Here is a 27,974-nt window from a genome sequence, read left to right on the forward strand (position 1 = left end):
GTCTTGTCTCTCGTTTTTTTTTCAGAGTCTGGTGGCAGCTGGATACGGACGGACACAGAGACGGATTCATCTCTAAAAATCTACAATCCTGGGTCAAAGAGGCGGCTGGCACACAAATACACATTCTCTGTCTTCTGACTCCAATCATTCTTTCTGTTCATTCTCCGTTACCAAGGCTCGATAAAAGATGCGAAGACACAAATGAGTAACTGTTGCTAACTAGAAGCAACCTAGTTGATAAGATTGTTTTATTTAAAAGAGACTTGCTCTCATATCCTGTCCTGTAGAACATGATGCACAGAATTTTAGGAAGAACTGTGGAACACAGACTTCTCTAATTCAGGCACAAATTTCCAGAGTGGGACATCATCTCTCGCCTTGACCCTTCATTCTTGATATGGCCATTATGTCATGCTGGTGGGTCTTTGTAACAATAACTTTTTGTTTCTCGTACTTGCCACCAGGAACAAATAGTGATTGCTGGTTGATTGAGGGAGACAAGGGTTATGTTTGGTTGGCTATATGCAGTCAAAATCAACCACCTTACGAGACCATTCCTCAGCATATCAACAGTACAGTTCAAGATCTCAGGCTTAATGAAAATAAATTAAAGATAATAGGTTATGCTTCCCTATCCCGTTTTGGAAACCTGACAGATTTGAACCTAACCAAGAATGAAATCTCCTACATTGAAGATGGAGCCTTCCTTGGACAGTCCAATTTACTGATTCTTCAGCTTGGTTATAACAAGCTAACTAATTTGTCTGAGGGAATGCTTAGAGGTATGCCAAGGTTACAATTCCTCTTTGTTCAGCATAACCTGATAGAGGTGGTGACCCCAGGAGCGTTTTCTGAATGTTTGCACCTTATAAGCATTGACTTATCCTCTAACCGACTCCAAAAATTGGATAGTTCTACTTTTATTGGTCTTCAAGCACTGATTGCATGTGAACTGGCTGGAAATCCTTTTCATTGTGGTTGTGAGCTCTATGGCTTTCTCGATTGGCTTGTCATGTTTAACAATTTCACTCGCAATTATGATCGCTTGCAGTGTGAAAGTCCTCGGGAATTTGCTGGTTACCCACTCCTAAGTCCCAGACCTCACCACAGTCGAAATGCCATTACTGTTCTTCAAGCTCGATGCAAAAATGGAGGCATATTTTCTATTCCACGTGACAGGCCAACACCATTCATACCAGATTCTTTACATGATCCAGATGAAAATTCTGGCTATAGTCCTGGGGATGTTCTTTATCCTGAACCAACCCCTCCCTCCACTACTGACTCTTCTGTTATGCCTACCATTGATATTCATCATGTGACTGGTAGCTCTGCTACTTTGATTGTCACTATTCCATATCCATATAAAAAGATGTACATTTTGGTGCAGTATAATAATAGTGCTGTATATGATATAACAACCTTGAAGCACAAGAAGGAATATATAACATTAGACAAGCTGAAGGCTCATGTGAATTATACTTTCTGTGTGGCTTCCATTCGCAACTCAAAACGCTACAACCATACCTGCCTCTTTGTATTTACTCGTTCCAAGGATAAAGAAGAATTTTCCCCAAATACTTCCACCACTACACACTATATCATGACCATACTGGGCTGCCTCTTTGGTATGGTTATCATACTGGGAGTTGTCTATTACTGCTTAAGAAAAAAAAGGATGCAAGAAGAAAAGAAAAAATCACTCAACGTAAAAAAGACTATTCTTGAAATGCGGTATGGTTCAGATGTTGACCCATGTCTGGGAGCCCATTCATCACAAAAAATGTCAGAGCATCCCATTCCTATATCTCGCATTTCTTCACTGCCTACTTCAGTTTCTGGGCTTGGGAGTGGAGATAAAGGTATTTCCAAACCTATGAATTCGCAAATGGGAACACCTAAAGGTCCAAAGGGAACAAACTACATGGAAGTCCGAAGTGGAGAAGGACTAGAAAGAGGTCAAAGAGGGATTTCAGGAGGGGATGAAGATGAAGAAGACTTTCGAGAACTAGACAACGGTGAAGGTTCAGCATCTGAGATATCAACAATTGCCAAGGAGGTAGATAAAGTGAACCAAATCATCAATAATTGCATTGATGCCCTAAAACTTGACACGGCTTCTTTTTTAGGCGGGGGGGACCCGGAGCTGGGCTACGATTGCCAGTCAATCCCTGCCAGTTCTTCGGGTCATCTGGAACGATTGAGCTTCCTCTCTCCTCCATACAAAGAGGGTGTTCATCCTCTTCAGCGTCAGCTGAGTGCAGACGCTGCCACAGTTGCGAAGAAACGTTGCAGCATTTCGTCTAGTGGCTCCATTAAAAGTGCCAGAGTCTTCAGCTTGGATGTACCTGATCAGCCTCTAAAGTGTGACTCTAAGTATATTGAGAAAAGCAGCCCTTTGAATAGCCCATTGGATCGACTTCCACTGGTATCTTCTTCCGGAGTCCACCATTTAGATGTCAAGCCTTCCTATCACTGTAGTGAACACCGTCACTCCTTTCCTGCTCTGTATTATGAGGAAAGCGCCGATACATTAAGCCAGAGAGTCAGCTTTCTGAAGCCACTTTCGCGCTCTAAGAGAGACTCTAGCTACTCTCAATTGTCACCTAGACACCATTTCTCTGGATACTCCTCCAGTCCAGAGTACTCTACTGAAAATACTCACAAGATTTGGGAGCGCTTCCGTCCTTATAAAAAGCACACCCGGGAAGAGGTGTACATAGCAGCTGGACATGCCTTGCGCAAAAAGGTCCAGTTTGCCAAAGGGGAGGACTTGCACGATATCTTGGATTACTGGAAAGGAGTGTCTGCTCAACAGAAACTGTAAATGACACCTACTAGGGTGCTTAGAGCCAGCTAGGGCTGTGGACATGTCTCTGCTGAGAATTGTGGTGCTGAAGCGCTACAGTTTGCTATTAAAGTTTACATTGGAGGTGGGGATGTACCCTCACAGAGGGGAGACAATTAGATTTGTGAGTTCTGCACAGGGAATGTTCTGGCACAGACCTCCTCCCCTTTTTAACACTTCTCCCTACATCTCCACACTATGTATTGGTGACTTTTTTTTCCATTTACATAGTTTTGTTGCTAAATATTTTTTTTTTCACATTTTTGCATTTGATTTTGTTAAAACAAAGAAATGTATTGCTCTAACTGTTGCAAGCTGATGTCATGCACTATCCCAATACCAATCCTCTGATTCTTTTAAATAATAATCTTCTTCCATGGTTTCTTTAGTACTTGTATAAATTGACAGCAATGAGTCATGACACAAAGCTGGCATTAAAGCAGCAATCTAACGATATGGTGAATATCTTCCTAGACCTCCGGAGAATAGTCTGTCCTGCTTACACTAATGAAATAGTAACCTTAAATAGAATTTGTCATCGCAAGCTTAAAATAACTTCTCCGTAGTAACTTTAAATGCTCTGTAATTTACAGGTATGTTGACCATGATTACTGGAGAAGTTTGAGTCAGCATAATATGTCCCATTATACATTTAACGTAGACTGCAAAGCTTCCCTTTTAATCTACACTACATATCAAACATCAATTATTTGGTTCATTTTTCTATAAATACCGTAGTTGTATTTGGCATTCACAATTCCATAGTGATTCTGTTTCATTACTTCTTTCTACTTCTAATATACCATATTTTTCAATGCGCTTAGCTGGCGGAAAGGAAAGTCCTAACTGACCTTAAGTGATCTGAAACTTGTACATACCGTTTGTAATAGTATCATATGTGTGAAAGTAAATTGAAATCATTTTCAACCTGTGGTTGAAAAATAACATAAAATTAGAATCTGAAAATGCAAAGCATTGCCAGTAGGCTGTAAAGCATAATTAGCCTTAAAATTTATTTACGTCTCCTTGCAGTTTTGCTAATACATGCATATGCTTCTGGTTACATAGAGTATTCTAAATTTGAGATTAGAAGTAGAGATCTGATGTTTTAAATGAGCACTAAATAAAATATCAGTAATTCATTCCTTAAAATCCCATAATATATCTCATATCAGCTAATTTTGGCCTCCTTTTTCTTATATTTCTTTGCCTGAATGATGTAAGGCAACTGCCTGCAGAAGGAGCCTCCCCCTTAGCTAAGTCCCACCTGACTTCCTTAGCTAAACTCCACCTGACTTCCTTAGCTAAATCCCACCTGACTTTATTAGCGAAGCCCCACCTGACATCCGCAGCTAAGTAACACACGACTTCCTTAGCTAAGTCCCACCTGACTTCCTTAGCTAAGTGCCACCTGGCTTCCTTAGCTAACCCTCACCTGACTTCATTAGCTAAGTCCCAACTGACATCGGCAGCTAAGTAACACATGACTTCCTTAGCTAAGTCCCCCTGACTTCCCTAGCTAAGTCCCACCTGACTTCCTTAGCTAAATCCCACCTGACTTTCTTAGCTAAGCCCCACCTGACTTCCTTAGCTAAGTCCCACCTGACGTCCGCAGCTAAGTAACACACGACTTCCTTAGCTAAGTCCCATCTGCCTTCCTTAGCTAAGTCCCACCTGACTTCCTTAGCTATGTGCCACCTGGCTTCCTTAGCTAAGCCTCACCTGACTTCCTTAGCTAAGTCCCAACTGACTTCCTTAGCTAAGTCCCACCTGACTTCCTTAGCTAAGCCCCACCTGACTTCCTTAGCTAAGTCCCACCTGTCTTTCGCAGCTAAGTCTCATCTGACTTCCTTAGCTAAGTCCCACCTGACTTCTTAGCTAAGTGCCACCTGACTTCCTTAGCTAAGCCCCACCTGACTTCCTTAGCTAAGTCCCAACTGTCTTCCGCAGCTAAGTCCCATCTGACTTCCTTAGCTAAGTCCCACCTGACTTCCTTAGCTAAGGAAATCAGGTGGGATTTAGCTAAGTTCCACCTGACTTCCTTAGATACGCCCCACCTGACTTCCTTAGCTAAGCTCCACCTGACTTCCTTAGCTAAGCCCCACCTGACTTCCTTAGCTAAGTCCTACCTGACTTCCTTACCTAAGCCCCTCCTGACTTCCTTAGCTAAGCCCCACCTGACTTCCTTAGCTAAGCCCCACCTGACTTCCTTAGCTAAGCCCCTCCTGACTTCCTTAGCTAAGCCCCTCCTGACTTCCTTAGCTAAGCCCCTCCTGACTTCCTTAGCTAAGCCCCACCTGACTTCCTTAGCTAAGCCCACCTGTCTTCCTTATCTAAGCACAAACTAGATCATCTTTTAGGCCTCATTCAGATGTCTGCTATACATGAACATGTTTTCTGTGTTTTTCACAAGTAGAACACGTACCCTTTATAGTCCATAGTTGTTCACATGTTCTTGTTTTTGCAGACCACGCGTCGGCAAAAAAAATTTGCTATGAGATCTTAAACAGATGAATCAAAAGGATATTAACATCCATGTTTAAGGTTTTCTGCATTTTTTTACAGGATTGTATGATTGAGGGGCTCACTAAAAACACATACTACAATGACAAAGTGGACACCTTTTTCTTCTGCATATTTCTATATTTCGTTTCTTGATTTAGTGTTCCTTAAAATCAAATTTAGATAACATTTATGAGTTTCCAATATTGTCTTTGATTAAATTGATAATTAGAATCATTTATATTAATGTGATAGTCGTACGGAGAATGGATTATGAAACAATAGCCTATCTATGGATAGTTCTTACTTAGCTTATGGGCCAAATAAGTTACAATGAAAAAGGAACACAATCTTGAACAAATTCTTTATATTCTGAGAACTCGCCTACTCTTCAAGGGTCTGTCTTCAATTGCATCTTTAGAATCAAAGACAATACAAAGTTAAATATGAGCTATAACACGTTTCATGATTTCAGCTTGCAACATCTTTTTTTTTTGTAGTTAATCAGTGCATGTTTTTAACTTTTGTCACTTCTACATTGCCCTGTATTTCTTGACTTTTTAGAAGTTAATTGCCAAAATGGCATTTTTAGGTTCATATTTTATGTTAAAGAATACAAAATGCTGACACACATCGGAGGCAGTAAATTTTGTGGCTAATTACTAACCCACATAGATCAAACCTTATGAGGTATCTCAATGGTAGCACTCATTTCTGTCAACTGATATTCCCATGACTATTTTTCAGACTTCAAAATGGGTGCCTGTATTGTGAGTATGCTGCAGGTATATTTTAAAGGTTTAATGCTATGGTTTCAGAGATATCTTTTTAGCTTTTTGTTCCAATTTTTTTTTTGGGGGGGGGGTGGAATTGAGGTTATGGGAGGGTTTGGGAAAAAGGGATGGAGGGGAATGTAAACAAGACGATTGGCCAATGATTTTAAAGAGAGGAGATGCGAATTGTATTTTTTGCATGCATTAGTGTTAAAAAAAAACTAAAAAAAATACGCAAGATGATGAAGTAAAGAGATATAAAAGCACTCAGCACATTTCACTTTTACAAGAAATCCAGCAGTGACACATGGAGATATCCTGCCTGCTGAGGATTCACTGGTATCTGATGGGACCTAGAAGAGAGAAATAATTTGCAGTCCGCCTCACTGTGTTTCTAAATATAATGAATCATCCAAACCTAGCTTTATGTAATAAAAAAATTGAATATGGACTGAAAAACTTGCAAATGCCTGCTAACAAGCCTGCCCAAAAGTATTGAGCCACACGCTGAGTAGTTTGACATCTCTCCATTGTCAACCTGGGCGCTCTAGTTTATCAACTCCGGTTAAGAACCATCAGTTTCTTGAGATTCAGGACAATGGTTTTTAATAGTACAATACATGGCAAAATAAGTTACCTGGGTACCACTACATTTGGTAGACATTATGGAGAAGTCGGTAGCAAATTTCATCAATCCCGTATGGTAAGTTTGATGTGACCAAAAATTACAATTTACCATAGAAGATTTAGCGCAAGTGTCAAATGAGATGGATAAGAAAATGAACGTGAACATTGTTGTTCGTTTTCAACAAACTTTTGTCCGCCGACTCAGTTATGTGTTGGAAAATGAACAAACTGATCTTTATTTACCTTGGGTCTCTGTTGTCAATCAGCATCGCTGCAGCCAATCATTGAGCTCCTCTGTTTACATTGGCAGAGCTGCTGAGCTCAGTGATTGACTGCAGTGCTTTTGATATGATATAATTTATTATTTTATCTATTATGCTTTGCTTATGTAGCGTTATCTTATTCCGCAGCGCTTTACACACATTATCATCATGTCACCATTGGGGCGCACAATTTAGATTCCCTATCAGTATGTCTTTGGAGTGTGGGAGGAAACCGGAGAACCCAGAGGAAACCCACGCAAACACGGGGAGAACATACAAACTCCTTGCAGATGTTGTCCTTGGTGGGATTTGAACCCAGGACCCCAGCACTGCAGTGCTAACCACTGAGCCACCGTGTCACTGCATCCACACAACAGAGAATGGGGAAGTATAGGAGACTCAGCGTCATGCCCAAAGATGATAAAATGAGCTCAGTTTGTTTTGTTTTTACACATAGCTGAGCGTAAAGGTAAAAGTTTGGTGAAAGGGCGAATTCGCCACAAAAAAATTACTATTCTCTAACACATCATGATCTGATAAATCCACCAATGTCATGAACAAAATGATGTGGATGAAGTTACCAGTGTACTGGGCACCCGGAAAACACTGTTGACAAGAGTGACCAGGAAGAATATGGCCGAGTCTTTTATCGTGGACACTAGGTAACCATTTTTCAGATCTCTAGCTTGAAAAGCTTGGCTCAAATTTTTCTTTTTAGATTGTTGCCTATGAACATTAACATATAGTAAGTAAACTGTAACTAAATTTCCTATGGTATCACAGGACGGCTCCAGTACATTGACAAAGGTCTTAATTATCCTATATCCTCTGAGGTGGCTGAGATAACTCCTGATCTACTACTTATGAAGAGGGGTCATTTTTCATTTCTGGCCATTTCAAGTCCAATGCACAATGATATTTTGACAATTTGTTTTTGCGAACAGATCAATGGATAATAACCCAAAATATATTGGTGTTTAAATGATTGAAGTCTTTAAAGGGAACCTGTCACATAGGACTGCACTATCTGTGGAGAGCACGGTATAGTGAAGAGGAAGATGAACACATTGTTATATAGGTCGGTTAGAAAAGATTCAGTATAACTAGTATATTATTAATGGAAATCCCTTGGTGTTGGTATGTACAGTTAGGGCCAGAAATATTTGGACAGTGACACAATTTTCGCGAGTTGGGCTCTGCATGCCACCACATTGGATTTGAAATGAAACCTCTACAACAGAATTCAAGTGCAGATTGTAACGTTTAATTTGAAGGGTTGAACAAAAATATCTGATAGAAAATGTAGGAATTGTACACATTTCTTTACAAACACTCCACATTTTAGGAGGTCAAAAGTAATTGGACAAATAAACATAACCCAAACAAAATATTTTTATTTTCAATATTTTGTTGCAAATCCTTTGGAGGCAATCACTGCCTTAAGTCTGGAACCCATGGACATCACCAAACGCTAGGTTTCCTCCTTCTTAATGCTTTGCCAGGCCTTTAGAGCCGCAGCCTTCAGGTCTTGCTTGTTTGTGGGTCTTTCCGTCTTAAGTCTGGATTTGAGCAAGTGAAATGCATGCTCAATTGGGTTTAGATCTGGAGATTGACTTGGCCATTGCAGAATGTTCCACTTTTTGGCACTCATGAACTCCTGGGTAGCTTTGGCTGTATGCTTGGGGTCATTGTCCATCTGTACTATGAAGCGCCGTCCAATCAACTTTGCAGCATTTGGCTGAATCTGGGCTGAAAGTATATCCCGGTACACTTCAGAATTCATCCGGCTACTCTTGTCTGCTCTTATGTCATCAATAAACACAAGTGACCCAGTGCCATTGAAAGCCATGCATGCCCATGCCATCACGTTGCCTCCACCATGTTTTACAGAGGATGTGGTGTGCCTTGGATCATGTGCCGTTCCCTTTCTTCTCCAAACTTTTTTCTTCCCATCATTCTGGTACAGGTTGATCTTTGTCTCATCTGTCCATAGAATACTTTTCCAGAACTGAGCTGGCTTCTTGAGGTGTTTTTCTGCAAATTTAACTCTGGCCTGTCTATTTTTGGTATTGATGAATGGTTTGCATCTACATGTGAACCCTTTGTATTTACTGTCATGGAGTCTTCTCTTTACTGTTGACTTAGAGACAGATACACCTACTTCACTGAGAGTGTTCTGGACTTCAGTTGATGTTGTGAACGGGTTCTTCTTCACCAAATTAAGTATGCGGCGATCATCCACCACTGTTGTCATCCGTGGACGCCCAGGCCTTTTTGAGTTCCCAAGCTCACCAGTCAATTCCTTTTTTCTCAGAATGTACCCAACTGTTGATTTTGCTACTCCAAGCATGTCTGCTATCTCTCTGATGGATGTTTTCTTTTTTTTCAGCCTCAGGATGTTCTGCTTCACCTCAATTGAGAGTTCCTTTGACCGCATGTTGTCTGCTCACAGCAACAGCTTCCAAATGCAAAACCACACACCTGGAATCCACCCCTGACCTTTTAACTACTTCATTGATTACAGGTTAACGAGGGAGACGCCTGCAGAGTTAATTGCAGCCCTTAGAGTCCATTGTCCAATTACTTTTGGTCCCTTGAAAAAGAGGACGCTATGCATTACAGAGCTATGATTCCTAAACCCTTTCTCCGATTTGGATGTGGAAACTATCATATTGCAGCTGGGAGTGTGCACTTTCAGCCCATATTATATATATAATTGTATTTCTGAACATGTTTTTGTAAACAGCTAAAATAACAAAACTTGTGTCACTGTCCAAATATTTCTGGCCCTAACTGTATATGAGTCCAGACTAGTAGTGATTGATAGCTATGTCTGCATGCACAGTACAGGGAAGACCGTCACTCTCTGAATAGGACCGCCCACTACGTTACAAAAAACAGGGATTTCAAAGAATAAAATGCAAGTTTTACTAATATCTTTCCTTAAGAAATCGGATAAGCTCTTCCTGCTCTATAACACCCTTCCCATAGATTAGATACTATTTTCAATATGACATGTTCCCTTTAAAGAGCAGGTTTCTTAGATGTAGGTTCTTGGATGTAAGATCCAAATTATTGGAAGCATTGACAGGATTCGATCTCATTCAGAACTCCATTTCCAAAGTTTTATATGGAAAATGCTTTCCTCTTCCCAAAAAACTGGATCCAGCCAAATTATCGTCCATTTCAAACCATGTAGAGTAAATATGAATATGAACAATGATGTGTGCTTAATTTAATAAATATTTTCTTCATTTTTTTTAGCATTGATTTACCAACACAAGTCACACGATCTTTTCGCCACTGCTGACATTATTCTTTAGCGGTATTATATTCAAGCCAACATTTAATAACTTCTAATTTGAATCCAGTTAGTAATGCTCGTTTCTTGGTTTACTATATGATTATGAGGCTGCTTTCACACTTTGTGGCCAAGATGAATTTTTTTTTTGACTCAATGGTGGCATCATTTTCTAATATTGCAGAAGAAAAAAAAACACAACATGGACGCCAAGTCTGAACGCAGCCTAAGAACATACACAGTCCGTAAAGATACCACAATGCCCATACTGATCGCAGGTCTCCTGAACGAATTTACAGCCTCATTTATGACCATGAGGCTGTAATTTTGGGTCAGTTCACTGGAGGAGTGAAGATATATGGTACATTTTCACTGGCGTCCTATAGATAAATAAAGCAACCATTACGGAAAAGGGTCAAACTTATCGTTAACTATAAGACCCTCAACAGAAGAATTGCCTGTTATAAGTAACCACCATTTCTGCTAATTGGACAACCTTAGGCAAAGCCTTAAGGTTACATCTGTCCAGCAAGCAGGGCAGCAATATCATAGCTGACACTGACCTTTCCCTCTATAAAATTGGTATAAGAGGGAACTCGAGGCAAATGAGTAATGAATGGATATCCTGGCTCTAATTGGATGCCCGTTAGCCCCATCCGTTCTTATGACATCCATTCATTACTCACTTAGGCAGAAAAACCTGTAGAATTAAGAGTTAATAATAAAACATTGGTGTTGTGTGATTATTATCATGCTGCTGTTCATCTCAATAGCTGGAAATGTCAGGACTTAATAGGTCACGTTCTTAAACGGTCCTTTTTTAGATGAGTGTGTAAATCAATTATTCAAATTACAGTAGGATCCACACAAATAAAACCGGCCAGGTAAAATGTAGAATTGTGTCTTTTTATATGGGTATTCCCATATTGTACATTACCTCATATTGTACATTAGATATGACATAAATGTATAGCAGGTGCGAGTCCCACTGATATGACCAGCATTGATCTGAAGAACCGGGGCCCAATTGTGCATTGATGTGAATGGAGAGGATATAGGAATGACGGTACAAATAAATGTGAATTACGACCACCTTTCCACTGACCGCAACGCATGGCAGGGTCCATGTCTCAAGATACACGCGGGTCCCATTATTGAGACGCATGTCTACTGTGCGTTATGGCATATTCTATGGATATAGGATATATTGTTACAGGATTTTATCCTCCAAGCATTTGCTAATTATTTTATTGGTGTCTTCCTAAGTGGCAGAGGGGTCCATTATTCTACAAAGGCATATAAAAAAATCCTCTCGAAATCATGCGGATTTTGTTACGGCGATGCTGGGGGTTTAGAGCAGATTACACCACTTTCTATTGAAAGATGGCAAGCAGAAATCTTAAAGGGGTTGTCTGGCCTTAGGGTACAAGTCTGCAGACTCTATGTGACTGTAGACTTGGGTATCGGCACAGCGCACTGTGAGGATTGCCCGTTAGGGTGCGTGACCTTAAAGGTACCATCACACTAGACGATATCGCTAGCGATCCGTGACGTTGCAGCGTCCTGGCTAGCGATATCGTCCAGTGTGACAGGCAGCAGCGATCAGGATCCTGCTGTGATATCGCTGGTCGGGGAAGAAAGTCCAGAACTTTGTTTCGTCGCTGGATCTCCCGCTGACATCGCAGAATCGGCGTGTGTGACACCGATTCAGCGATGTCTTCGCTGGTAACCAGGGTAAACATCGGGTTACTAAGCGCAGGGCCGCGCTTAGTAACCCGATGTTTACCCTGGTTACCATCGTTAAAGTAAAAAAAACAACCACTACATACTTACCGCTGTCTGTCCTCGGCGCTCTGCTTCTCTGCTCTGGCTGTGAGCACAGCGGCCGGAAAGCAGAGCGGTGACGTCACCGCTCTGCTTTCCGGCTGCCCGGCGCTCACAGCCAGAGCAGAGAAGCCCAGAGGACAGACAGAGGTAGGTAAGTATGTAGTGTTTGTTTTTTTTACTTTAACGATGGTAACCAGGGTAAACATCGGGTTACTAAGCGCGGCCCTGCGCTTAGTAACCCGATGTTTACCCTGGTTACCGGCATTGTTGGTCGCTGGAGAGCTGTCTGTGTGACAGCTCTCCAGCGACCAAACAGCGACGCTGCAGCGATCCGGATCGTTGTTGGTTTCGCTGCAGCGTCGCTTAGTGTGACGGTACCTTAAGTATGCCATTTGCAAGCATACAGTGATGTGCTGACTAGAGTGTATTGAGAGAGGCCGGACACGTCTAGTCTGAATGTGGCAGGGATTGGCAGATCGCATATTTCTGGTTAAATGACAACCCGCTTCCGGTACCAGAGAATCCTCACAGCGAGCAGTGTCGGACCGGGATGCCAAGGGCCCACTAGTAACCAATTCCAGGGCCCCCCTTTTGAACTACATGCAAATGTACATTATCCTCTATCACAAATTTATATAACAATGAACTGAGTCGATTGTGAAATGAATAAGATGCCGCCTTTGTACATAGTGATTCAAGTATATAGTGCCAAGTACTGCTCATATAAGAGGGTGGTGCCCGACTCTTGCACAGGGGCCCACCGGAGGATTCTCCTGTTCGTCTGTGGGCCAGTCCAAGCCTCGAAACAACCCCTTTATAGATTAGGCAAAAAAATATGGAAAAAAACACAGTACATCTCACCATGTATTACACACATCTTAAAGTTATTGTGAGCTGCAATATAAGATGCTAATATCAGACATATTTTTTCTGGGGGGGGGGGGAGTACTCTGTTTCTCTAATACCAGGAAACTTCATTAACGAAGTTCTAACTGAAAGTATAGTATGATACAAATGAAATATAATTTGCTAAAAAGATATGAATTTAGGCCTCATTTATTAAAACAGTCTCAAGGAAAAGCTGCCTGTGTTGCCCCTAGCAACCAATCAGAGCTCAACATTCATTTTGTAAATAGGCTTGGTAAAATGAAAGCTGCGCTGTGATTGGTTGCTATGGGCAACAAGGTTTGCTCTTAGTTCTTTGCGTGCATTGGTCTGAATTAAGATAGATGGAAAGATAGATAATAGATAGATAGATAGATAGATAGATAATAGATGGATAGATATCAGACTGTATACATCACTGCTAATTGCCTTCCAAAACCCATTTAGTTGAATATTTCATCTTCTCCTGTGACTCAGCAGATACCAGCGATCATGTCCCCTATATTTTGAGGACAGTGAGGAACATGATAGTCCTCTAGTTTGTTATCTTTCCAAATTTTGTTTTAAAGATACACAATTGTTCCTAAAACGGACAAGAAAAAAAAAAAAAGGATTAATGGATGGAAAAAAAAATTCTATTTCTATATTTGCAATAAATTTCGTATAAAAATCAGGAACATCGGTGTGATTTTTTTTAAAATGCTGGTATTCGGACGGTGTGTTGAGTGTTTTTTTTCATGGTCCATTGTCGAATATTAAAATATTATGGTGGAAAATCAGCCAAAAATATTATATTCTGTAAAGTCTGTAACAGACATCTAAAGAGGACTTGTCACGTACAATAAATACGCATTTTGTTTTCACTTGGCGTAAATGCCACTGTTCTCCAAAATCTGGCATTATGTATTTTTTAACGCTGCGTCTTTCTGTTACTTTGTTCCTAACATATGGCACCTTCTTCACTGAAGATAAATCTAGTTTTTTAGCCAACTGGATATAATCCTTAAGAATATTTTGAGAAATAAAAGTTGACACCCATTCCCCCTCGGCTAAAAAGACTGAACTTAATGTATTTTTTTGGACCATAAGATGCACCTTACACCTTAGGTTTAGACAGGAGAACACACAAAAACATATTGCTTACCAGTTAAAACATTCCTTGCGGTGTAAAGAAAAGGAGGGGTTGATATCAATCATTTGAATGCACCAGAGCAGAATAGGGGATTAGTAGATCTAATGTTAGTGATTCTCTGCAGCACGTGTATTATACGCATATAGCTTTACAGCACGCATATTATGTATACTCCGCAGTCACGCATGTACATAACACTCAGCTCTGCTGCATACACACACATCTGCTACATTTACATACACAGCTTTGCTTGATACACACAAACACAGCTCTGCCACATGCATACACACAGCTCTGCTATCACACACAGCTCTACATACATACACACTCACAACTTTAAAACATACACAAGCAGCTTTGTTATATACACACAGCTCTGCTACATCACACAGAGCTCCGCTTCAAGACCACACACATATCCCTGCAACACACTTTATATACACATTCCAATTTTTAAGTTACTGAACGATGAAATGACCTGAAAAGCCCTTCAGAAAGTAGGTGGAAAGTACTTTACCTAGTCAGGACCTGAAGCATCTATGCAAGTTTAGTGATGTGCAGGTCTTGGTAGCTTTCTCTCCTAACCTTCACCGTTCGGATAGAAAAATATCGGGTAGGAAAAGAGGAGCTATGTCACTGTGTAATTCTTTCAGTGATCAGGAACAATGCTGTGTCAGCATCTTATAGTCCAAAAAAAGTATATAACAAAGTGCAGCAGCACACTGTGTGCAAACATTGCATATATGAAATGTAAACTGCATTACTTCTATATATTTACTTAGAAAATTAAGACATTAAGTGCACAAATTGGCCAATTTGTGGGTGCCCATCAGCCACAACAAGGAAACCTTTTTCTGATGGAACCTTAACACTCCTTTCCTAATGGGGCCATATATCAGATATGGAGAGGTGCAGGAACAAAAGAAAAACAATGCCAGATTCAGAACAGCAGCATGTACAACTGTTAAACAAAAGTTCCATATTAATGGCAAGTGACAGATGCTCTGTATGGCCATGGAAACATCTGAACAGGTTTAAGTACACGGACTACATAGCCTTTTCTTGTGCAACACAACACTCTGATGACAAAATCATCCATCCGTTTGGCGGCATTCAGCACCTTTGAGGACCATCATAGGAAGATACCTACATACTCTCAGAAGATCCATCAATCTTCAGGAACAGCATATGATCAATGGTTTTTAGATATGTGGCTTTTTACCCTGTAGTGTATATCAGAGGTAGACATTGAGGGCAATTGTCTTTTAATGGCTCCCATACATTACACAATCTTTTTTTTCTTTTTCACCGGATAGCTCTGTATAGAATATTGTAGTCGGCTATGTCATTCTATATAGAACACAAAAGACATGAAAGCATATGCACAGACATTTCAACCCAAGGGAGGTAAAAAAGACACTTTTTTTAACTGCATTGGTAAAATAGGGACTTATCCATGCATTTCCTGGTGCATGTATCAAATGTAAACTGCAAAGGATGCAGAGTGAAGCCACCCCTAGGCCGGGTTCACATTGCGTCAATGGCAATGCGCTGACGGCATCCGTTACACAGCAGCACTAACGCTATGCAACGGATGCCACTATGTAGTGCATCGCTAACGCATGTCATAATCGGCATGCGTTAGCGATGTGCCGTCATTCTGTGACAGACCCTCGGACGTGGGCTGCAGCGTTTCCCGGGTCCGTCACCGATAGCATAGGTGGAGCATCTGCGCTATCGCGATCGCATAGCGCGATCTTTAAACGGCACTAGCGTTGGCGCAGTCTGTTTAACGCATGCATTGAATGGACTGCACCAACTCAATGTGAACCCTGCCTTAGACATAACCAAGGTATTTGAACCAACACCTAGGAGCCATTAATAAACAGTTCAAGAATGATTCTTAAATACAGTGCCTTACGAAAGTATTCGGCCCCCTGGAACTTTTCAACCTTTTCCCACATATCATGCTTCAAACATAAAGATTCCAAATGTAAATTTTTGGTGAAGAATTTTGTGTTCCTTGGTCTTCATGATGCTCTCTGTGCTTCAAACAGAACCCTGAGACTATCACAGAGCAGGTGCATTTATACGGAGATTTGATAACACACAGGTGGATTATATTCATCATCATTAGGCATTTAGGACAACATTGGATCATTCAGAGATCCACAATGAACTTCTGGAGTGAGTTTGCTGCACTGAAAGTAAAGGGGTCGAATAATATTGCACGCCCCACTTTTCAGTTTTTGAATTTCCACAAAAATTTTAAATAACCAATAAATTTTATTCAACTTCACAATTGTGTTCCACTTGTTGTTGATTCTTCTCCAAAAATTTACATTTGGTATCTTTATGTTTGAAGCATGATATGTGGGAAAAGGTTGAAAAGTTCCAGGGGGCCGAATACTAGGCACTGTAAGTTTACTTAGAGGGATCCTGTCACATTGGAAAACATTATTTACTTTCAGATATAAGGCTAATCTGCAGGTAAATAGCTTTACAAAGACTGTCTTACTGAAAGTCCGGCTAATGGAACAATATGGACTTCTCTCCTCCAGCAACCTCCAGCTTTTCAGTCGTGGGGGCAGCTACAGTCATGGCTTACAGAAGTGTTCCCCAACTCTGGTCCTCAAGAGCCACCAACAGGTCATGTTTTCAGGATTTCCTTAGTATTGCCAGGTGATAATTGCATTACCTGGAAAGGCATGAATTCCATCACCTGTGCAAACCTAAGGAAATCCTGAATACATGACCTGTTGGTGGCTCTTGAGGACCAGAGTTGGGGAGCACTGGCTTACAGCATTTCTTCCTATGTTGAGTTGTAGTTGAAAGCAAATTCCGGCACTTAGATGCACAGACTACAGCGAATCTGTGCAAAGTGAACTGTCAATCAAACTGCTGGGACGTACTTATAACCACCGGTCACAGAATAGTGAGCGGTGCTGTGAGCAGTGACTGTGGTCATCCGTGTCTGCCCCCATGACTGAAAGCCGGCGGCTCCTGGGATGAAATAACTTAATTTTTTTTCCATTAGCCACACATTCAGTAAAGCAAGTTGGGGAGCATTGTAATGCTATTTACCTGCAGAATAATCCCTTATCGGCAGATAAAAAACATCTTTCAAGGTTACCGATATCCCCCCCTTTTTTTTTAAACATATGATTAACATGCTGGAGACTGTTTTACCCATCCTTGGTTCGATCTATTCTCACAATGTAAAACAGAGCAAACGAAATGTTTTGTAAGACAGTTCTGAACTTGAGGTCTGTTTCTTCTCTAACTTCCCCCATTAGTTCTGGACTAGAACACTCAATGAAGATGGTACTCGATACAATGATTTGCTAGGTTACCATCGATTGCTGTGCCAACATTCAAGGATTAAAAAATTGTGCAAGCAGTGTTGACCATTCCATAATTGTCCAATGGGTCTTCTTTAGCTATCTTGGTCTCTGTTGAGTAATCGTATAGTAATCGCTAGAACTTTTAGAAAGGGCCTCAAAGTCAATAACAAAAACATGGTATTGCATGCGTTGCGAATCACTTTTGAAGGGATAAAATAGTCGCAGACTGACGATGTTTAGATGAAACAAGAATTACATCTACGCTATACAGCTACTGAATTATGAGTAGTTGTCCACCTATATGAAAAACTTTTTGCAATTAAAATGCTCAGCAAAATAAATATGAATTTTGGACCAAATCTTTTTGTTGACCTCATAAGGAAAATGGGGGGTGGCTGGAAAGTATAAGAAAATATACAGATATAGCAAATATTGCAACTCTATTTATGTCCACATCTAGACTACCAGACAAAATTCCTTTCCATACAGTAGGTCTCAGAGACATAACTACGGGGAGGTTACATGTAAGTCTAGTACAATTGTTGCTCCTTTTTTAGGAAGCACTTGATTTCTACATATTAAATATCCTCTATGGGTAGATATTTCAGGTTAATGGTAAATATGTCTACCCAAACAATCTTCAGTGACATCTGCCTCTTTCACCAGGCACTGCCAGATTCATCCTGTAAAAGATGCTGGTGGCAGAGGAGATGGTATGATCAACATCGCTGGGAGGCGCAGGCTCTATTAAGCCATGTTTAAAAGTGTGGTTGGTATCTATGGTGCTACCCAGTTATGCAGAATGCTGTCTATAAGCTCAGCTGGATTAATCATCCACTCCCTGCTTTGGACAATAGGGCAATACCACACCCTACTTAAACTCTGAGACAACTCCTGGAAGTTGTTTGGCTTTCTCCTGGTTCATGATGCTACCCCCTGATACTTTTATTCTGATTCTGACCCAGCTTGTTATCTTGGTGAACTTGTTTATTCTGTAATCTCTTCTGATTTGGATCACAGGTAGCCTGACTTCACTTTGACTGACCACCTGCTATTTGACCTTGACTTTTTCTCTGACTACAAAATTATCTCCTGATTCTGTACCTGGTTCTGTCCTCCAATTGCTCCCCAGGCTAGTTAGACTACTACTGCTTCACTCTCGCTATTGTGTGAAGACAACCCTGGGGCCCTTGTAATTCCTGATCGTCGTATAGCCTGTAAAAGGATTAAAGATTTTCCCTGGGACCTGCTATTGGAACAAAACAAAAAAAACTGAGAAAAAAAAGCAAATTGGACATGATTTCACATAAAAACCACCAAATGGGCCAGACAAAATTGTTGGCATCTTTCCAAAATTATGGGTAAACAACTTTGTTTCAAGAATGTGATGCTCGTTCAAACTCACCTGTGGCAAGTAACAGGTGTGGGCAATATGAAAATTACATCTGAAACCAGATTGAAAAGGGGAGAAGATGACACAGTATTTGCATTGTGTGTTTGTTTATGCCATACTAAGCATGGAAAACAGAAAGAGGATAAGAGAACTGTCTGAGGACTTGAGAAACAAAGTTACAAGTAGAGATAAGCAAACTTGTTCAGAAAACGTTTGCAAATCTCAAATTTGGCAAGAACATTGCACATTTGGATTCGTGTTCGGATTCCCAAGCTTTTTTCCTAAAAATCGGCAAGAGTCAGCCAAAATTTGTTAAATTACCGAGTTCACTAAGGGCTCTTTCAGATGTCAGTGTTTCCGATAGCTGCACAGTCCTTAGTGTTATGCGCATTGGCAGCTGGGAATCAGCAGTACTGTTTGTGATGTTCCCCGGCGCTGGGTTCTGAAGTGAAGACAGCTCACTTCACTTTCCCCTGCTTGTGCTACGATCAGCGCTAGCAGGAGACAATGTTCAGAGTTCTATTCAACTGTTAGCAGTGAGAGCAGTCAGTGGCTGATGAGAGTATTCAGGTTGAAGACTGTTTATCCCCAGATATGGATTACGCTGTGGGACAGAATGACGGACAGGTGAGAGATATGGTTGTTTCTTATTTTTTTTATTACAGGAGACCATGGCTTCAGTGGAATGAGTGATGACGTGAGTATGGTTTAATTTAGATTCATTAAAGGAGTCTGTGTCATTCTTTCAATTAAAGGACTTTATTCTGACTGTGTGTTTATTTACAATATAACTATGGAATTAGTAAGGATTATAGATTACTCTCCATTACTAAACCATTGGCTTTATGTCACCAGACAATACAAAGGTGACATCAACCCCACAAATATGAACCCCACTTGCCACCGGCACAGTGCAGCTGGGTATAGCAGAACAAAGAGCCAGGAATGGGACATCTAATAGGTGCGCCTTTTCTGGGGCGGCTGCGGGTAGCTATTTTTAGGCAGGGGGACAATATCCATGACCCCTTACCATCCTGACAATACCAGCCCCCAATATTATTTATTTAATTAGTTAAAAAATATGGTGTGGGGGGGCCTCTATTTTTGATAACTAGCCTTGCTGAAGTTGACAGCTGTGAGTTGAAGCCCGCAGCCTTCAGTTTTACCTGACTGTTATAAAAAAAACGGGAACCCACCCACATCAATTTTTTTTTAATTGTTTATAGCGCAATTGATGGGTCAATTGATGACACTTTTCTTGGTGTCTGCCCCTAATTTTAGCTGTTTTGGCAGCTTGAAAGGTTTGCTCATCTCTAGTTACAAGTCCATCTCCAGAGATCTTGATGTTTCTTTGTCCACAGTGCACAACATAATCAAGACAATATATAGCACTGCGGCTAAATTCTGTGGACGTAGACGACAGAGAAAATTTTATGAAAGGTTGCAATGCAGGATATTCCGAATGGTGGATAAGTAGCCCCAATCAAGTTCCAAAGAAATTCATGCTGTTTTGCAGGCTCAGGGTGCATCAGTGTCAGTGCAAACTATTCACCAAATTTGAATGAAATTAAACACTATGTCAGGAGACCCAGGAGGACACCACTGCTGATACAAAGACATAAAAAGACATAAAAAAGCTAGACTGCAGTTTGCCAAAATGTATGTCAGTAAGCCAAAATCCTTCTGGAAAAGCATCTTTTGGACAGATGAGACCAAAATAGATCTTTATTAGTGATGAGCCAATATACTCGGTACTCGAGATTTCCCGAGCACGCTCGGGTGTCCTCTGAGTATTTGTAAGTGTTCGGAGATTTAGTTTTCAGCTCCACAGCTGAATGATTTACATCTGTTAGCCAGCATAAGTACATGTGGGGGTTGCCTGGTTGCTAGGGAATCCCTACATGTAATCAAGCTGACTAACAGATGTAAATCATTCAGCTGCGGCGCTGAAAACTAAATCTACGAGTACTTACAAATACTCGGAGGACACCCAAGCGTGCTCGGGAAATCTCGAGTACCGAGTATATTCGCTCATCACTAATCTTTATGGTAAAACACATCATTCAACTGTTTACCAAAAACAGAATGAGGCTTACAAGAAAAGAGCACAGTACCTACAGTCAAATATGGTGGAGGTTCAAAGATGTTTTGGGGTTTATTTTGCTGCCTCTTGCCTTGGGTGCCTTCACTGTGTGCATCATGAAATATGAAGATTACCAAAGGATTTTGGGTTGCAATTATCTACCCAGTGTCAGAAAGTTGGCTTTGTGTCGTAGATCATGGGTTTTCAAGCAGGACAATGACCACAAACATAATTTAGGAAGCACCCAAAAATGGAAGGAAGCACAGCATTGGAGAGTTCAGAAGTGGCCAGCAATCAGTTCGGATCTAAATCTCATTAACCACCTGCTGTTGAGGAAAGGCACCCTTCAAATATGAGAGACCAGGAGCAATTTAGAAAAGAAGAATGGTCTAAAATTCCAGTTGAGCAATTAAACTAAGCGATTTGAGTGCAGTTATTTATTCCAAATGGTGGACACCCAAATATTAAGTTGAGGGTGCCAACAACTTTGTCCTGGCCATTTTGGGGGTTTTGCATGAAATTATGTCCAATTTCTCTTTTTTTTCGCAGTTTTTTTGTGTTGTTCAAATACACACAAAGGAAGTAAACATGTGCATAACAAAACATGAGTAATCGCATTAATTTTCCGGAAGAATATTTCATTTTCTGGAACAATTTCAAGGGTATCAACACTTTCGACCATGACTGTAGGTATAAAGTAGCAATCTATTGGAAGGGGCATAAGACCTGCCAGGAAATTAAAATGTTTGGTTATTTCTTTAACCCCTTCCCGACCCATGACGCCACGTAGGCGTCATGAAAGTCGGTGCCAATCCGACCCATGACGCCTATGTGGCGTCATGGAAAGATCGCGTCCCTGCAGATCCGGTGAAAGGGTTAACTCCCATTTCACCCGATCTGCAGGGACAGGGGGAGTGGTAGTTTAGCCCAGGGGGGGTGGCTTCACCCCCTCGTGGCTACGATCGCTCTGATTGGCTGTTGAAAGTGAAACTGCCAATCAGAGCGATTTGTAATATTTCACCTATTATAACGGGTGAAATATTAAAATCCAGCCATGGCCGATGCTGCAATATCATCGGCCATGGCTGGAAATACTAATGTGCCCCCACCCCACCGATCGCCCCCCCAGCCCCCCGATCTGGCCGGTACACTGCTCCGGCTCCCCTCCATCCAGTGCTCCGCTCCCCCCGTGCTCTTGTCTGCTCCCCCCGTGCTCCAATCACCCCCCGTGCTCCAATCACCCCCCCTGCATTCCGATCCACCCCCCCCGTGCTCCGTTCCACCCCCCCGTGCTCCGTTCCAGCCCCCCCGTGCTCCGTTCCACGCCCCCATGCTCCGTTCCACGCCTGCCGCGCTCCGATTCCCCCCCCCGTGCTCCGATCCCCCCCCCCGTGGTCCCCCCCCACCCCATCATACTTACCGATCCTGCTGGGGTCCCGTCCGTCTTCTCCCTGGGCGCCGCCATCTTCCAAAATGGCGGGCGCATGCGCAGTGCGCCCACCGAATCTGCCGGCAGGCAGATTCGTTCCAAAGTGCATTTTGATCACTGAGATAGATTATATCTCAGTGATCAAAATAAAAAAAATAATAAATGACCCCCCCCCCTTTGTCACCCCCATAGGTAGGGACAATAAAAAAATAAAGAAATTTTTTTTTTCCACTAATGTTAGAATAGGGTTAGGGTTAGGGGTAAGGTTAGGGTTAAGGGTAGGGTTAGGGTTAGGGGTAGGGTTAGGGTTAGGGTTAGGGGTAGGGTTAGGGGTAGGGCTAGGGTTAGGGCTAGGGTTAGGGGTAGGGTTAGGGTTAGGGGTAGGGTTAGGGGTAGGGCTAGGGTTAGGGCTAGGGGTAGGGCTAGGGGTAGGGCTAGGGTTAGGGCTAGGGGTAGGGCTAGGGGTAGGGTTAGGGTTAGGGTTAGGGGTAGGGTTAGGGCTAGGGTTAGGGTTTCGGTATGTGCACACGTATTCTGGTCCTCTGCAGATTTGATAAATCCGCAGTGCTAAACCGCTGCGGATTTATGGCGGATTTACCGCGTTTTTTTCTGCGCATTTCACTGCGGTTTTACAATTGCGATTTTCTATTTGAGCAGTTGTAAAACCGCTGCGGAATCCGCACAAAGAAGTGACATGCTGCGGAATGTAAACCGCTGCGTTTCCGTGCAGTTTTTCCGCAGCATGTGTACAGCGATTTTTGTTTCCCATAGGTCTACATTGAACTGTAAACTCATGGGAAACTGCTGCGGATCTGCAGCGTTTTCCGCAGTGTGCACATACCTTTAGAATTAGGCCATGTGCACACGGTGCGGATTTGGCTGCGGATTGGCCGCTGCGGATTCGCAGCAGTATTCCATCAGGTTTACAGTACCATGTAAACATATGAAAAACCAAATCCGCTGTGCCCATGGTGCAGAAAATACCGTGCGGAAACGCTGCGTTGTATTTTCCGCAGCATGTCAATTCTTTGTGCGGATTCCGTGGCGTTTTACACCTGTTCCTCAATAGGAATCCGCAGGTGAAATCCGCACAAAAAACACTGGAAATCCGCGGAAAATCCGCAGGTAAAACGCAGTGCCTTTTACCCGCGGATTTTTCAAAAATGGTGCGGAAATATCTCACACGAATCGGCAACGTGGGCACATAGCCTTAGGGTTAGGGTTGGAATTAGGGTTGTGGTTAGGGTTGTGATTAGGGTTATGGCTACAGTTGGGATTAGGGTTAGGGGTGTGTTGGGGTTAGTGTTGGAGGTAGAATTGAGGGGTTACCACTGTTTAGGCACATCAGGGGTCTCCAAACGCAACATGGCGCCACCATTGATTCCAGCCAATCTCGTATTCAAAAAGTCAAATGGTGCTCCCTCACTTCCGAGCCCTGACGTGTGCCCAAACAGTGGTTTACCCCCACATATGGGGTATCAGTGTACTCAGGATAAACTGCGCAACAATTACTGGGGTCCAATTTCTCCTGTTACCCTTGTGAATCTAAAAAAATGCTTGCTAAAACATCATTTTTGAGGAAAGAAAAATGATTTTTTATTTTCACGGCTCTGCGTTGTAAACGTCTGTGAAGCACTTGGGGGATCAAAGTGCTCACCACATATCTAGATAAGTTCCTTGGGGGGTCTAGTTTCTAAAATGGGGTCACTTGTGGGGGGTTTCTACTGTTTAGGCACACCAGGGGCTCTGCAAACGCCACGTGATGCCCGCAGACCATTCCATCAAAGTCTGCATTTCAAAAGTCACTACTTCCTTTCTGAGCCCCGACGTGTGCCCAAACAGTGGTTTACCCCCACACATGGGGTATCAGCGTACTCAGGAGAAACTGGACAACAACTTTTGGGGTCCAATTTCTCCTGTAACCCTTGGGAAAATAAAAAATTCTGGGCTAAATTATTATTTTTGAGGAAAGAAAACGTATTTATTATTTTCACGGCTCTGCATTATAAACTTCTATGAAGCACTTGGGGGTTCAAAGTGCTCACCACACATCTAGATAAGTTCCTTTCAGGGTCTAGTTTCCAAAATGGGGTCACTTGTGGGGGGTTTCTACTGTTTAGGCACATCAGGGGCTCTGCAAACGCAACGTGACGCCCGCAGAGCATTCCATCAAAGTCTGCATTTCAAAACGTCACTACTTCACTTCCGAGCCCCGGCATGTGCCCAAACAGTGATTTACCCCCACATATGGGGTATCAGCGTACTCAGGAGAAACTGGACAACAACTTTTGGGGTCAAATTTCTCCTGTTACCCTTGGGAAAATAAAAAATTGCAGGCTAAAAGATCATTTTTGAGAAAATAATTTTTTTTTTTATTTTCATGGCTCTGCGTTATAAACTTCTGTGAAGCACTTGGGGGTTCAAAGTCCTCACCACACATCTAGATTAGTTCCTTTGGGGGTCTAGTTTCCAAAATGGGGTCATTTCTGGGGGATCTCCAATGTTTAGGCACACAGGGCTCTCCAAACGTGACATGGTGTCCGCTAATGATTGGAGCTAATTTTCCATTTAAAAAGCCAAATGGCGTGCCATCCCTTCCGAGCCCTGCCGTGCGCCCAAACAGTGGTTTACCCCCACATATGGGGTATCAGCGTACTCAGGACAAACTGGACAACAATATTTGGGGTCCAATTTCTCCTATTATCCTTGGCAAAATAGGAAATTCCAGGCTAAAAATAATTTTTGAGGAAAGAAAAATTATTTTTTTATTTTCATGGCTCTGCGTTATAAACTTCTGTGAAGCACCTGGGGGTTTAAAGTGCTCAATATGCATCTAGATAAGTTCCTTGGGGGTCTAGTTTCCAAAATGGGGTCACTTGTGGGGGAGCTCCAATGTTTAGGCACACAGGGGCTCTCCAAACGCAACATGGTGTCCGCTAACAATTGGAGCTAATTTTCCATTCAAAAAGTCAAATGGCGCGCCTTCCCTTCCGAGCCCGGCCGAGTGCCCAAACAGTGGTTTACCCCCACATATGAGGTATCGGCGTACTCAGGAGAAATTGCCCAAAAAATTTTATGATCCATTTTATCCTACAGCCCATGTGAAAATGAAAAAATTGAGGCGAAAAGAATTTTTTTGTGAAAAAAAAGTACTTTTTCATTTTTACAGATCAATTTGTGAAGCACCTGAGGGTTTAAAGTGCTCACTAGGCATCTAAATAAGTTCCTTGGGGGGTCTAGTTTCCAAAATGGGGTCACTTGTGGGGGAGCGCCAATGTTTAGGCACACAGGAGCTATCCAAACGCGACATGGTGTCCGCTAACGATGGAAATAATTTTTCATTCAAAAAGTCAAATGGCGCTCCTTCCCTTCCGAGCCTTACCATGTGCCCAAACAGTGGTTTACCCCCACATGTGAGGTATCAATGTACTCAGTAGAAATTGCCCAACACATTTTAGGATCCATTTTATCCTGTTGCCCATGTGAAAATGAAAAAATTGAGCCTAAAAGAATTTTTTTGTGAAAAAAAAAATACTTTTCCATTTTTACGGATCAATTTGTGAAGCACCTGGGGGTTCAAAGTGCTCACTATGCATCTAGATAAGTTCCTTGGGGCGTCTAGTTTCCAAAATGGGGTCACTTGTGGGGGAGCTCCAATTTTTAGGCACACGGGTGCTCTCCAAACGTGACATGGTGTCCGCTAAAGAGTGGAGCCAATTTTTGATTCAAAAAGTCAAATGGCGCTCCTTCCCTTCCAAGCCCTGCCGTGCACCCAAACAGTGGTTTACCCCCACATATGAGGTATCAGCGTACTCAGGACAAATTGGACAACAACTTTCATGGTTCAGTTTCTCCTTTTACCATTGGGAAAATAAAAATATTGTTGCTAAAAGATAATTTTTGTGACTAAAAAGTTAAATGTTCATTTTTTCCTTCCATGTTGCTTCTGCTGCTGTGAAGCACCTGAAGGGTTAATAAACTTCTTGAATGTGATTTTGAGTACCTTGAGGGGTGCAGTTTTTAGAATGGTGTCACTTTTGGGTATTTTCAGCCATATGGACCCCTCAAACTGACTTCAAATGTGAGGTGGTCCCTAAAAAAAATGGTTTTGTAAATTTCGTTGTAAAAATGACAAATCGCTGGTCAAATTTTAACCCTTATAACTTCCTAACAAAAAAAAATTTTGTTTCCAAAATTGTGCTGATGTAAAGTATACATGTGGCAAATATTATTTATTAACTATTTTGTATCACATATCTCTCTGGTTTAACAGAATAAAAATTCAAAATGTGAAAATTGCGAAATTTTCAAAAATTTTCGACAAATTTCCGTTTTTATCACAAATAAACGCAGAATTTATTGACCTAAATTTACCACTAACATGAAGCCCAATATGTCACGAAAAAACAATCTCAGAACCGCTAGGATCCGTTGAAGCGTTCCTGAGTTATTACCTCATAAAGGGACACTGGTCAGAATTGCAAAAAACGGCAAGGTCTTTAAGGTCAAAATAGGCTGGGTCATGAAGGGGTTAACCTCATGACTGATAAATTATATACACCAAGACATATCCATTACTGACCCAGCTGCAGGGACTATGGAACTTTTTTCCACCTTAATCTCTACTTCATTCTCCATTGTCCTATAAGAAATAACAACTTTGTAATATGAGATTCTCCCATTGGCAAAAATCGCAGTTTTCTCAGCTTTGATCATCTGTAGTAACCACAATAAGTATAATGAATTTGCCTTAGGTCTGTTTTTTATAGCCATGAAACATCCAGTACCTACTAATACTATTACAATGTCCATTACTCTGCATCATCTGTGATATAATAATCTATCTTGGTATCTACTTCCTATATTTTAACGGAAGTGCATTAAAAATTAAAAAACAACTTGCAAGTTGTTTTAATCTTTTATAAATGTGAGGTATAAACTAAGAGGTATTATGGATCAGGCGGCTTAGGCTGGTTTCACATTTGCGTTTTTTGCCGCTGCGTTTTAGCGCAAAAAAAGCATGCAGTTTTTTTTCTATACTTAACATTAAAAACGCATGCATTTTTTGCATGCGTTTTGCCGCGTTTTGACGACGCATGCGTCATTTCTATGCTTGCGTTTTGTTGTGGAAATGCAACATATAGTAATTTCTAGAGGCTTTTTTTGCCACAAAAAAAGCATGCGTTTTTTTGTGGCAAAAAAACCTATTGCTGTCTATGTAAACGCATGCGTTTTTAAGCACATGCGTTTGCTTGCGTTTTTCAACGCATGTGTTTCAATAGAAAAACACAAGAATACACACTGATAAGCCACCCCCCAACCCTAACCCTAAAGGGATCCTAACCCTAACCCTAGGGATCCTAACCCTAACCCTAACCCTAGGGATCCTAACCCTAACCCTAACCCTAGGGCTCCTAACCCTAACCCTAACCCTAGGGATCCTAACCCTAACCCTAACCCTAGGGATCCTAACCCTAACCCTAACCCTAGGGATCCTAACCCTAACCCTAGGGATCCTAACCCTAACCCTAGGGATGCTAACCCTAACCCTAACCCTAGGGATCCTA

At 41.7% G+C, this 27,974-nt stretch overlaps 1 protein-coding gene across 1 annotated transcript in view; it reads left to right on the forward strand.

Annotated features, from left to right (window-relative positions):
* Nucleotides 1-6,335, forward strand: part of ELFN2 (extracellular leucine rich repeat and fibronectin type III domain containing 2) — a 160,305-nt gene extending 153,970 nt beyond the window's left edge. The window contains exon 2 of the mRNA XM_069736847.1: nt 26-6,335. Within this exon, the coding sequence (XP_069592948.1) occupies nt 398-2,827 (2,430 nt within the window). The 5' untranslated portion in view covers nt 26-397 and the 3' untranslated portion in view covers nt 2,828-6,335. The remainder of the gene's footprint in view (nt 1-25) is intronic.
* Nucleotides 6,336-27,974: the final 21,639 nt, after the last annotated feature.

This window comes from Ranitomeya imitator, chromosome 8, assembly GCF_032444005.1.
Source record: "Ranitomeya imitator isolate aRanImi1 chromosome 8, aRanImi1.pri, whole genome shotgun sequence".
Classification (NCBI taxonomy): Eukaryota; Metazoa; Chordata; class Amphibia; order Anura; family Dendrobatidae; genus Ranitomeya; species Ranitomeya imitator.